General features: G+C 36.3%; 1 protein-coding gene across 1 annotated transcript; it reads right to left on the bottom strand.

The window, feature by feature from the left end:
- Window positions 1-951, bottom strand: LOC140516898 (vomeronasal type-1 receptor 3-like). Its single transcript, XM_072627750.1, has one exon. It carries the CDS (start codon window positions 949-951, stop codon window positions 1-3), a length of 951 nt encoding a protein of 316 aa, XP_072483851.1.
- Window positions 952-13,200: the final 12,249 nt, after the last annotated feature.

The raw sequence follows: 13,200 nt of genomic DNA, 5'->3' as shown, positions 1-13,200 counted from the left end.
CTAACCATCCCTAAAAGCTTTATGAGATCTTTGTGTCTCTCCAGGTACACAGTGAGGCTTTGGGATACGATTCTCACTCCCAATGAGTAAGAGTGGACAGAGGGCTGGGAAACATACACAAAAAAAACTTGCGATTGTGTCATACTGAGCGTCTTTTGCCAAAGTAAAAATCTGATATAAGATGATAGAGTTGTTGAGCCAGTAAAATAACACAAAACAGGTCACAAGCAAGAGGATAGTCTGTGTGGCCTTGACCTCAGGGAAGGTTTTAGCAGAGTAACTACTGCTATAAATGTGTTGCACTTGCTTTCTATGTCTATAAAGGAGAAACACCATGCGGGTGCTAGACAAGCCCATAAGGAAGTGAAAGATAAGGTCATGAAAAATAATACCCAATGTAAATGGAAGAGTAAATTGGCTATCATTTTCTTTTACTCTTACTATGTAAATATGTGAAATGTAACCATAAGTAGAAACTGTGTAATTTTTCCTTGCTTCAGTGGCTTCAATGACCCTGATGTAGATCAGTGCATTGGTGATCCAGAAAAAGAGGAAGTAATGTAAAATGTATTTGGGGGCTCCAACTTTGATGCTTGCCCACACAGAGTTGTAGGGACTGATAATGAGGGCCTGGAACATACTTAGAAGACTTGTTGTGCAGACAGAAACTCCCCGGGAAACTCTGTAAATGTACATGAGTGCCTTACACCCTAAATCATCTAAAAAATGTCTCATTCCGAAACAAAACATGATTTCTGGGATGCCTCTGGTAAAAAGTGTTACCATATTGGCCAAAGTCAAGTGAGCAAGAATCAAATCCATTGGCTTCTTCTGTTGAGGTTTTTTGAAGGAGATAAAAACATAGAGCATAAACAGGAGTGAATTCCCTACAAAGCCAATGGCACATTGAAAGAAGAATGCCGCACCAAAGATCAACTCACTAGATACCATTTTTCTTCAGAGATTCAGGAGAAATGATGCCAAAATTAATGGAAGAGCCTAGAAAAGGAAGCGGTAAACAATCTCAACAGCAAATTGTTAGAATTGTATGAAGTATACAAATGTTACAATAATGTCCTATTTTTTCCAGCTGGTGAAATATTGAGAATCAGTGGTGCCCTATGTTAAAAGTTCATAGAACTATATATCTTAAACTGGACATTACCACAGTGATCATATACTCCATTACCATCACTTCTTAGATGAGAAATTTGAGGTAAGGGATAGGGAAGGAGTTAATAACGATCACCAGAAAAGAAGAGTACTAAGATTGTTTCTGCAATACACTATGCTATTCCACTTTTATTCCTAAGAAAATATATTCCGTATCTATTGGACTTCAATGGATTCATCAAGCAAGAAATGTGTATTTATTTTAGAGTTGAAAAAGGCTGAAAAAGTTATTGATGAAAAAAGTATAAAAGGCCACGGTAGTAATAGTTCCTGAATTTCACAGCACATAGAGCTCATCGGAGAAAAAATGTTACTGGGTTTTCCTCTCTTACAAGGTATTCACTTTGCTTATGATTTCCTCTCTGCTACTTTCTCTACCTCAGGCCTTCTCCCTGAAGTAGTCTATCCTTGCAGGGATCATAATTGTTGAATTATTGTTTACCATTTGGAATGCTTTTGTCTGGATTTTTGTCTCCACCATTCTCTCCTGAAATCATTCAGTGTTGGTAATGTGTTTGAGGTGTTGTTGGTTTGATCTATATCATTCTAGTTTTCTTTTGTGGAAACTGAGGAAGGTGTTTTTAGTGGTACTGAATCAAATAGGATGGTTTATTAAGCTACACAGGACAAGTTTGATTTTATTTTTTGTGATGCATTTTTTCACTTAAATTTTATATATAACTATATATATAATATATATGTATATATATAATATATATATATGTATATGTGTGTGTATATTTATATATATGTAGTTACTGACCTATTCTCAACCACTTCCTGACTCTGTTTTGCAAAATTCAGGATCAAAGGATGGTCCTGATGTGTATTATCTGATTAAACAAAAAAATTTCTTCTCATTTTGGTACTTTGCATACAACTCACATTTATGTTTGAATTTTATGCTACTACGAAACATTTCCAATAACGCTGTGATGATGCTCCTTTCTTGCAGATTTTTAAAATTCTTACTTGTGTTGAGCGGTAATTGGAACAATAAAACTTTTGAAATCACCTAGTTAACTTTTGTTAGTGTGTCAATAAACCTTTGCAAATGCCTACTGTATTTCAGTGTGCTAAGTGCTGGGTATTACAAAAAAGTCAAGAGTTAGTCCTTGCTCTAGAGAACTTTAAAACCTAAAGAGAAACTATACATGAAAACTCATGTGTAAGCAAGCTCTGTATCAAACAATGCCCAGAATTGGAAGATGAAATGTTTTATTCAAGAAATCACAAGAGGGTCAATGTCACTGGACCACAGAGTGCCTGAGGAAGTTAAGTATAAGTTTAAGTTTAAGAAAATTGAAAAGATAAAATGGAATAAGTTATGAAAAGCACTTAATGTGCTTGTGATAGAAAACCAGTGCGTTTTATGCAGGGAGGGGGAAATGACATGGTCAGATATATACTTTGAAAGTTTATTTTGACAACTAAGTAGAGTATAGATTGTAGGTGGGAGACATTTAAAATAGAGAAATAAAATACAAAGCTATTGTCATGGTCCAGGCATAAGGTGATGAAAGGCCACGCTCAGATGTTGGAAGTAGCAGAAATGAGAGGAGATATACGTATATGTACATATATATTTATATTTATATTTATATATATATATGTAATTGATGTTATGAAGTTAAAATCTAAATGATTTCACTACAGATTAGACATAGAGTGTGAGAAGAAGAAACTGAGGGTCACCCTTAAGTAACTATCCTAGGTGCCTAAAAGAATGGTGTTAGCTCCAAAAATTAAAGAGAAGTTATGAAGAGGCATACGTTTTGTGTAAAATAGTAAGTTCAATGTTGGATATGTTGAGTTTAATGTCTTTGGAACAATCGATTTGAAATCATTACTAGCAAAAGGAGATGGAAAACTGCAGGTCAGGAGAGAGGATAGGGTGGGATAAGTAGATGTGAATATCTTCAGTCACTGCAAGCTGATGGGAAAATCAAGTGAAGCAATATAGAGGGAGCAGAGAATATGGGTCAGAGACAGAGTTGTCTAAGATGAGTGGGCATGATTTCAATGACGACTTAGCAAAAAAGACCAAGAAGAAGTGATTATATAGTTCAGGGCAGAAGCACCTTCCTGAAAACTTAAAGAAAAGAATGTATCCAGGAAGTGATCAGCAGTGTCAAAACTTCAGAGAAGAAAAGAAAGAAAAGAACTGAGAAAAGACCGTTCATTTTTGCAATTAAGAAATTGTTAATTACTTTGGGGAGAGCACATTTCATGGGATTATGAAGTAAGAAGTAAAACTAGAGGCTTAAAGAGAGATTTAAAGAAAATGAAAAAAAGACACATTTAGGCACAAAAGAGAATTATATATAGAGTCTTTGGATGCAGAGTAAGGGTCTTGGGGACATTGGATAGACATAAGTTTGTGTTTGTCCTTTGTTTCCAATGAAGACCATGCCATCAGAGAAATGATGACATAACTTGCACTTGACTTTGTTTTGAGTAAAGGAAGGCTGTTCAAGGTCACCAGTCTCAATTTCTCCTCTGAAATCATCTGGATCTAGTGACCAGATACTCATCAGGATGACTGGAGATGGCCCAGAATGTAATGGGAGACCTTGGTCTTTTTAGGTTGGTCTTTACAGGTGCTCACTTAGGGTGAGATAATACCCACTCAGTGAATAGACCTGTTTAAGAAGTAGTCAGGGGATGGTCCCTTTAATGAGGCAAAGAAAAATAACTAAATAAAGCTGGGAGGAAAACAGTAACAGTTACTATTTGATAATTAGTCTTAATCCAGGAGGATCCAGAAAGTAGCCCTTAAGTCAAACTTGGGCAGGTGTCTATTGCACAATCTATGTGCTTCAGAGTGCAGTAAGTTTAAGGGGAAAGGAAAAGAAAGGAAGGGAAGGGAAGGGAAGGGAAGGGAAGGGAAGGGAAGGGAAGGGAAGGGAAGGGAAGGGAAGGGAAGGGAAGGGAAGGGAAGGGAAGGGAAGGGAAGGGGAGGGGAGGGGAGAGGAGGGAAGAGAAGGCAAGAGAATTGGAGAAATAGACTATGGATAAGGAGAGACATAATGAGAAACTGCAATGACTGAGATAAATATGCAGGAGAGATAAGATTGAAAAGGGTCACCTCACTAAGTGAGGTAATAGTGAAATGAGAGAGAGCGTATGAGTGAAATGAAATTAGGATGAGAGAAGAGGGAGGTATGAGGGAATGGCTTCAAATTTTTCGCTAAAGTAGGAAAAGATTTTCTCAAAAGGGGAGGGGAATGGGATAAGATAAGAAGACTGAAAAAGAAAACAAAGGTTTAGAATATCTAGTAGTGTGAGTGAGATAGTGTGCTAATTAGGGATGATTAAAAGAATTGCCATGCAGCAATCATGGCCTAGTTGATGTTATTGACCAGTTGAGGCCATTGATCACGTTTATAAAGTGCCCAGTAAATATAGCTTCCCCATATTTTGTTTTGTTTTTCACAGTTTCCTTTAGGAGCATGTGAGTAGGGAGGGAGGTGGCAGATTTTGGGAACAACTCACAGCAAAGGTTTGGAACAGAAATATTAGAAGTTAACTAAAGGACAAGGGATTCTAGAGAAAAGCACAACACAGAGTTAAATTGTTTTTTCAGGGGTTAGCATGGTAAAGGGAGGATACTGTCATTAGACCAGAGGTGATTCTCTAGAAAAGAATTTGGGGATCAAGGCCTTAGAATCATAGTGTGAATAAGGAATTATATCCTTCCCACAAAGCATATTATAATAAGGATGGGTGTAAACTGCCAGTTTCATGAATAAGATAACCCCTCCTACACTTGTAAATCAGAACAACTAGACCTTTGAAGGGAGATGCCTAGTGTATTTAGAGGATGAGTGATTTGTTTAAATTTACACAGGCAATATGTGACAGTACTAAGACTTCTTCCCAAATCTTTATGTCTCAAATTCAAAGTTCCTATCCCCTAAGCTAAAAATGGAAAAAAAATTCAAGCTATGAAACAAGGATTAGATTATTTAACACAAAATAAGATTTTATTTTGAAAATATGCTGATGAATAAAGCATCTCTTGTGAGTGGAGTGGATAGAAGAAAGAAAGAAAGAAGGAGAGGGAGAAAAGAGAGGATCACAGTTCGTGAATGAAAGGAGTGAAGAGAAGGATAGAGGAATGTAGTGTAAAAGAATTAACAGTGGCAAGAGGGAAAGTAATTCAAGAAAATGTAAAAAGAAATGGTCAGGAAAGGAATGAAGAAAGTGAAGTAGTGATGAGAAAAACAGTAAGTAAGAAGAACTGTAGGGTAAATGAAGGAGAGAAATGCTAAAACATGAGTTTTTTAAAGATTGAGGTTATTTTTGTTTTGTTGAGTGTAGGTTACCTAAAATCAGTACAACAATATCAATATCATGAAAATCTATTAGTAAATAGAACTAATTAGTTAAAACATTTACTATGTTGAGAGAACTATTAGGGAAGAAAAAAGAATAACAGAAAAAAGGAAAAGTAAAAACAAAAAAGGGCAATAATAGACAAAAGTGGAGTATTGAAACTATCACGAACAAGGAAAATATAGAGACCTTATATTGAGTTTCAACAGAAAGTAAAATTTATACAAACTATTACCTTTCAGGAAAGAAAGGCACTATAATGGGCAGGAGCATGTGCGTGGCGTGGAGGGGGTTTCTATCAGAAACACCACATTTGACAGGCACAATTTCCCAAGAAATGCTGTACAGTTAATATGAGACACCCTACTTCCTTTTCAACCAATCTTTAATGCAGCCTGAAAACCAATGGGGTAAATTGGGAAAGGAGCATGAAGAAAACTAACTGTACACTGTATTTCTGGTTCATATTCAATTCTTGTTTGAAGCATGAAAAGATGGAAGAAGATATTTCAGAATGTCTTAGATATTGTGAACTGTCTGGTAAGATTTTTTAAAAGTCTAAACTTATTAGAAATAAGGGTTTGAATAAGAGAACTACACTAAGAGTATAGAAACTAATCCTTTTCATAACTAAAAACTTGCTGTGTAATGCTGACCTAGTTATTTTCCTGTCTTATCAGAGTCTGATTTCCTCACATATTAAATGGAAAGAGCAGTTATTATTTGATTTTTCTCTTTAGATATGATGTCTAAAGAGAAAGCAAAGTTTGACCTATGCTACAAAAAGGAACAGACAGTTTTTCAAATTGCGAATAAAATTTCATTTCGCTCTAAGAAGAGTCTTCAGAGGTAGGCCAAATTGAGCAGAGCTCATATGCACTGAATTTAGAAATGCACCATTTAGAATTGGAAAGAACCAATGTGATTACTCCCTATACTTTAGGGAGAGGGGAAAGGGTGGGGAGGATTAATCTAATAATCAATCACTGAAACTAAGAAAGAAAAGAAAAAATATTGAAAAAGAAATGCAAATAAAAAGGGAGAAAAAAGTTGAGAAAGTGGGCATGGTACTGGCTTTATAACTTAGAGGAGTGAGGGCATCAGGGAAATGAGAGAAATGACATAAAGGAGTGAAATAAACTGAAGGAAAATTGCAAAAAAAATAATTCAAAGCAGAGGAAAGAAAAAAAATAAATAAAAAATTCCATGACAAATAATTAAAGATTTACAGACAGTTAAAAGAGGAAAAAAAATTAAATGCCTCTTGTTTTTCTTGAATGAGAATTAGAGATAGAAGCAAAAATATTTATTATGTAGAAAAAAGAAAAAAAATAAGGTACAGCCAATATAGAGAGAATAAAAAAAGAAAAACCACTTATAAATGAGAAGAAAAATTAGAAAATTCATAGAATATGAGAGAACATGCAGAGAAACATAAACATATCTACATTTACCTGGATATGTTATATACAAATGGAAGGTATATGTCAAGAAAAATAAATGAAGTTTATATAATATATTTCCATTTTTAATAGTCATTCCCACATATAAATTATGTAGTAAAATATGAAGAAAAACCATAAAAGGAAAATAAAAAAGCATATACATATCATATAGAGACACGTATTTGTAGTAATAAAGTATGAGACACAAAAAGTGTTTCTTATACCTCTCTTTCCTAATCTTTCCTATCTCAAAACCTGAGGAATAAAGAGTCACTTACTGAATCTTTACCGTCTCCACGCTGAAGAGGTGAAGACTGACATCCAGGGGGCTTAGGGGAACTCCTAGGATTCAAGTTATAAGAACCTGGGGATTGTCATATTGAGGTCCATGAAAGCCTAGACCTCAAAAACAATGACTGGGGTCAAATTATAGAGAAACAAACTATATGAGCTCATCTCTCCACAGGGTTGTGATTATTATGTCACCTGCAAGGGCTTTGACACCATCTGAAGTGGGAATCTCTAGCCTGTTGCCAATAGTAAGTATCATGTAATGTGTGCAAAACATCTACAACATCAAGTCACTGAAATAACTCATTGCAAATGAAAAGTGGCTCTCTGGGAGGTAAGTCATTTCCAACTTAATAACTGCAATTGGGGAAATAAGGAAAGTGAAGGTCATAGGAAGTAAGGAACACAACTGTCAACTTTGTTTCTCCCAAGAAATAGTGGACAGAACCAAAATGAAAATTTTATTTCTAATTAGAATGACTGAAAAGACCTGTATCTCCAGGTCTGGTATTTCTGCTGAATGTATGTACTTTATTATCCCTATAATATTGTAGCTACGATCCCAGAAAAGAAAAGCTGTAAGATATCTAAAAGCTATTTAAGTCAAACTACTTCATTTGAAAGATGAAGACAGTGAGGATGAATGAGATTAAGAGATTTGCCCTAGGGCACACCAGTAAGAAGCATAACAGATAGGATTTGAATCTATGTTCTCTTATTTCTGGGCCACTTGTGGAGTGAGAATCAAAAGTTTGTTCTGGTCTGTGCCTGGCCAACTCACGGTGTCTCCACAAACTTGACTGAGCCAAGTGGACCATGGTTTATTTTAGGAGTGATTCCCCATCTTTGTACACTAATATGAGCTCCCTTCTAATCTAGTGGCTCTGCCATTGTGCTCTTATTTTTGATCTGTGCTCCACGTACTACAACACTGATGAAGTCAGGAATAGTTATAGATATGGGCCTAAGGATACCCAGGTGGTTCAGTGACTAAAGCATTGGGCCTAGAGTCAAGAAGACCTGAGTTGAAAGCTGGTGTTAGACACTAGCTATGTGTCATTAAAGAAGTGTCTTCAGCCTCACTTTCCTCATTTGTTCAATAGGAATGATAATATTACCTACCTTCCAGGTTTGTTGTGATGAGCAAATGAGATATTTTTAAAGCACTTAACACAATGCCCATCACATAAGAGGCATGTAGTAATTCGTTTCCTTCCTTTCTACTGTTATTTCCTTATTCCCTTCCTGCTTCCTTCCTTCTTGTAGACTCCCTAGTTACATAACTCCCCTGGCATCTGTTCTCTTGGTGAAGGAAATGAGCCTCTGCAAGGTTGTAATAAAATAGGTAAAAACAATAAGCATATATAAATGTTATATCCCCTTATATGGAATATAATACCATTATATACCCAAGGATAAATGTTTATTGTTGATGATGATGATAATTATGATAATGATGATGTTTAGTTCACAGTTGGCTACCATAAATTAACGGATGCCACTCGCCTTCTTGACAGAAAATACACGGAATTTTGCAAGAGGATTTCATGTGATGAGTTGCTCCATCATCCTTCACTTTTATCCCCAGAAAAGACATATATTTCATATAACTCCTAAAGACTCAGTACTGCTAGGTGTGTGCATGGAAAGTTTGGATAACTCGCATGATCTCTAGTGGCCTCTACATGCAGTAGCATGCATAGAGATGACTGGTGTATCCCAAGCAGACACTGATCTAGAAGAGTCCTCTTTACAGTCTGCCTCCATAACTTCCCATGAATAATCCATAAAGCCCTGTAAAAGACCCCAACATACACAGGAGGGCCTGCTATTACAAGTTTTTATATCTGCTTTGCTAAAAGAAAAACAGTTTTGAGGGATCAAAAATCACCTTAATGTAACACATGTATCGTTCACTTAATTCAGGGGAAAAAACTCAGCACCCTGAATTTCAGAACAAATACGAAAAGAGAAACAAAGATCAATCAACAGACAGGGCTTCCAGTTGCCTCACCGTAAACAATACATATATCAGAGATGAACAGACAAATCCTACTGTCTGACTATACATACATAGCTACCAGAGAGAGAAGCACCAACATTCGGATTTTCAAGGCCGGAGGCCTCCTTAACAGCTGCCCAGAGTCCCATCTGGTCAAACAAACATCTCCAATGAGTAAGCCCCAAGGTAAAACTGCACCTCAGAGGATTTATCCATTTTTCAGTGCCAGAGGGCATCATAACCCTAGATTACCAGTGCCTCATTAACAAAATGTGTGGACCTTCCTACAAATTTACCTTAATCAAACTCCCTTTAATGGACAGGCCCAACAATGGGTGGAGAAAATTTTTAATCTTGTTAGCATTACAAGCCCCTGGGCTTTACAGGAGACCTCAGGACTTATTTATTTAGGTAGGTCTAATTTAATATTTTATTTTTCCCAATTACAATATAAAAACAGTTTTGAAATTTTTTGCAGACGTTCAGTTCCGAATTCTCTCCTCCCTCTCCTATCCCCCTATTAAGAAGGCAAGTAACTGGACATAGATTATACATGCGTAGTCTTGCAAAACACATTTCAATTGAAGTATTCTCCAAAAGAAAATATGGACAAGAAAAATTAATTAAAGAAAAGGTATCTTTCATATGCATACAGGCTCTTCCAGCTCTTTCTTGGGAGAGGCACAGCACCTTTCATCATAAGTCATAGAAAAATTGTCTTAGATCGGTGTATTGCCAAGAATATCTAAGTTATTCATGACCATAGATTATCATACAATATTGCTGTTACTATTATCAAGTTTTCCTGGTACTGTTCAATTCACTTAGTGTCTGTTCATCTCTCCATCGTTTTCTGAGAATATCCTGTTCATCACTATTTAAAGCAAACTAGTATTGCATCACCATCATATCTAACAACTTATTCAGCCATTCGCCAATTGATGGACATTTCTTCAATTTCAAATTCTTTGCCACCGCCGAAAGAGCTGCTATAAGTATTTTTACATGTAGGTCCTTTTCACTTCTTTATCATCCCCAGGATACAGAGCTGATACTGGTATTGCTTGTTCAAAGGGCATGCATGTGTTTGTAGTCCTTTGGACATAGTGACAAATTGCACTACAGAATGGTTGAATCAGTACACAACTTGACCTATAGTTCAACAGGGTTTTAAATTTCCCACATCCCCTCCAGCATTTGCCATTTTCCTTTTCTATCATATTAGCCTTTCTGACAAATGAGAGGTTGTAGTTCGGAGTTGTTTTAACTTGAATTTCTCTCATTAATTGGGATTTATACCATATTTTTATATGATTAGAGATAGCTTTGATTACTTTGTCTGAAAATTGTTCTTATGTTTGATCATGTATCAGTTGAGGAATGGCCCTTATTTCAATAAATTTGATCTAGTTTTCTCTAAGTTTGAAAAATGACTAGGCAGCTAACTGGTGCAGTGAATACAACACCATCCCTTGAGTCAGGAGGACCTGAGTTCAAATCCCAACTTACATATTTGACGCTTACTAGCTGTGTGACTTGAGCAACTCACATAACCCCAATCACCTTGCCTTTTCCCCTCCAAAAAAGAATAGTGAAATGTCACTATAAATTTTTGTCAGAGTAGTAGTTCACAACTGTGTATTTCCTCCATCCCATTTTTCCCCTGCTTCGCCTACTCTTTCTCTTTTTCCACCATGTCTATTTTCCAAAATATTTCTCTTCTGACATTTACCTTTCCCAAACTGACTTCCCTTTTATCAGCTCCCCCAACCTTTCACTTATTCTTTTCACCTCCTACTTTCCAGTACAATAAGATTTCCACACCACAACTGAGTGCGCATATCATTCCCTCTTTGTGTCAGTTACTAAGAGAGTAAGTTTCATGTGCTCCCCACCCTGCTTTCCCCATTTTCCCCTGCACTATAATCACTTTTTCAGGCAGCTTTTACGCCAGATAAGTTATCTCATTTTACCTATCTTTTTCTAGCACTTTCTTTCTCATCCCTTAATTTTATTTTTTAGGTAATCATGCCATCACATCCAACGCATACATCTGTTTTCTGTCTTCAGTATAGAAGGAGTGTCATACACTCCTTCTAAAAACATTAATAATGAAAAAGATTTTAGGAGTGGTAAATGTAATTTTTTCCATGTATAAATATAAACAGTTTAACCGTATTGAATATCTTAGGTTTTTTCCTTCTCTTCTGTTACCTTTCTATACTTCTTTTGTGTCTTGTATTTGCAGTCAAATTTTTTGTTTGACTCTGGTTTATTCATTGAGAATACTTGAAAATATCTATTTCATTGATCATTCATCTTCCCCCTGAAAAACTTTGCTCAGTTTTGATGGGTAATCATTCTTGGTTGTAATCCAATGCTTTTGCCTTACAGAATAATATACTCCAAGCCCTCTGATACTTTAAGGCAGATGCTGGTAGATCTTGGCTAATCCTGACAGTGTGTCCACAATATGTGATTTGTTTCTTTTGGGATGCTTGAAGTATTTTCTCCTTGATCTGGGGAGTCTGGAATTTGGCTATAGTATTCCTTGGAATTTTCATTTTCGGATGTCTTTCAAGGAGGTGATCAGTGAATTCTTTCAATTTCCATTTTACCCTCTGGTTCTAGAATACTAGCACAATTTTCCTCGACAATACCTTTTTAAAAAATATTTATATATTTTAAGTTTTCAACATTCATTTTCACAAAATTTTGAGTTCAAATTTTCTCTCCATTTCTCCTCTCCCCCACCCCAAAACTCTGAGCATTCTAATTACCCCTAAAACCAATCTGCCCTCCCTTCTAAAATCCCTCCCCTGTCTTATCCCCATTTCTCTTTTGTCCTCAAGGGCAAGGTAAATTTCTATACCCCATTACCTGTATTTCTTATTTACCAGTTATATTCAAGAACAATACTCAACAGTTGTTCTTAAAACTTTTAGTTTCCACTTCTCTTCCTTCCTCCCTCCCCACTCATCCCCATTTGGAAGACAAGCAATTCAATATAGCCCATATACGTGTAGTTTTGCAAATGACTTCCATAATAGTCATATTTTGTAAGACTAACTATATTTTCCTCCATCCTGTCCTGCCCCACATTGCTTCTATTCTCTCTTTTGACCTTGTCCTTCCCCAAGAGTGTTGACTTCCAATTTCTCTCTCCTCCCGTTGCTCTCCCTTCCATCATCCCCCTCACCATGATGATCCCCTTCTCCCCTACTCTCCTGTGTGGCAAAATAGGTTTTCATACAAAAATGAGTGTGTATTTGATTCCTTCCTTGACTCACATGTGATGACAGTAAGCTTCACGTTTTCTCTCTCACCTCCTCCCCTTTTCCCTCCATTGAAAGGTCTTTTTCTTGCCTCTTTTATGAGAGACAATTTGTCCCATTCCACTTCTCCCTTATTCCTCCCAATATATTCCTGTCTCACCAGTTAATGTCATGTTTTTAGATATGATGCCATCCTAGTCAACTCACTCTGTGGTCTCTGTCTCTATCTGTCTCTGCCTGTATGCCTGTCTGTCTCTGTCTCTCTCTGTCTCTGTCTCTGTGTCTCTGTGTCTCTGTCTCTGTCTCTGTCTCTCTCTCTCTCTCTCTCTCTCTCTATATATATATATACATATATTTATATACATATACATGTGTGTATGTGTGTCTGTGTGTGTGTTTGTATGTGTGTCTGTTTAATCCCACCAACTACCCAGATACTGAAAAAAGTTTCAAAAGTTACAAATATTGTCTTTCCATGTAGGAATGTACACAGTTCAGCTTTAATAAGTCCCTTATGATTTCTCTTCCCTGTTTACCTTTTCATGCTTCTCTTGATTCTTGTGTTTGAAAGTCAAAATTTCTTTTCATTTCTGGTCTTTTAATCAAGAATGTTTGAAAGTCCTCTATTTCATTGAAAGACCATTTTTGTTCCCCTGAAGCATTATACTCAGTTTTG

The sequence above is a fragment of the Notamacropus eugenii genome, assembly GCF_028372415.1.
Source record: "Notamacropus eugenii isolate mMacEug1 chromosome 2 unlocalized genomic scaffold, mMacEug1.pri_v2 SUPER_2_unloc_1, whole genome shotgun sequence".
Taxonomy (NCBI): Eukaryota; Metazoa; Chordata; class Mammalia; order Diprotodontia; family Macropodidae; genus Notamacropus; species Notamacropus eugenii.
Note: the sequence above shows the minus strand (reverse complement) of the source record. Positions and strands in the feature narration are given on the sequence as shown.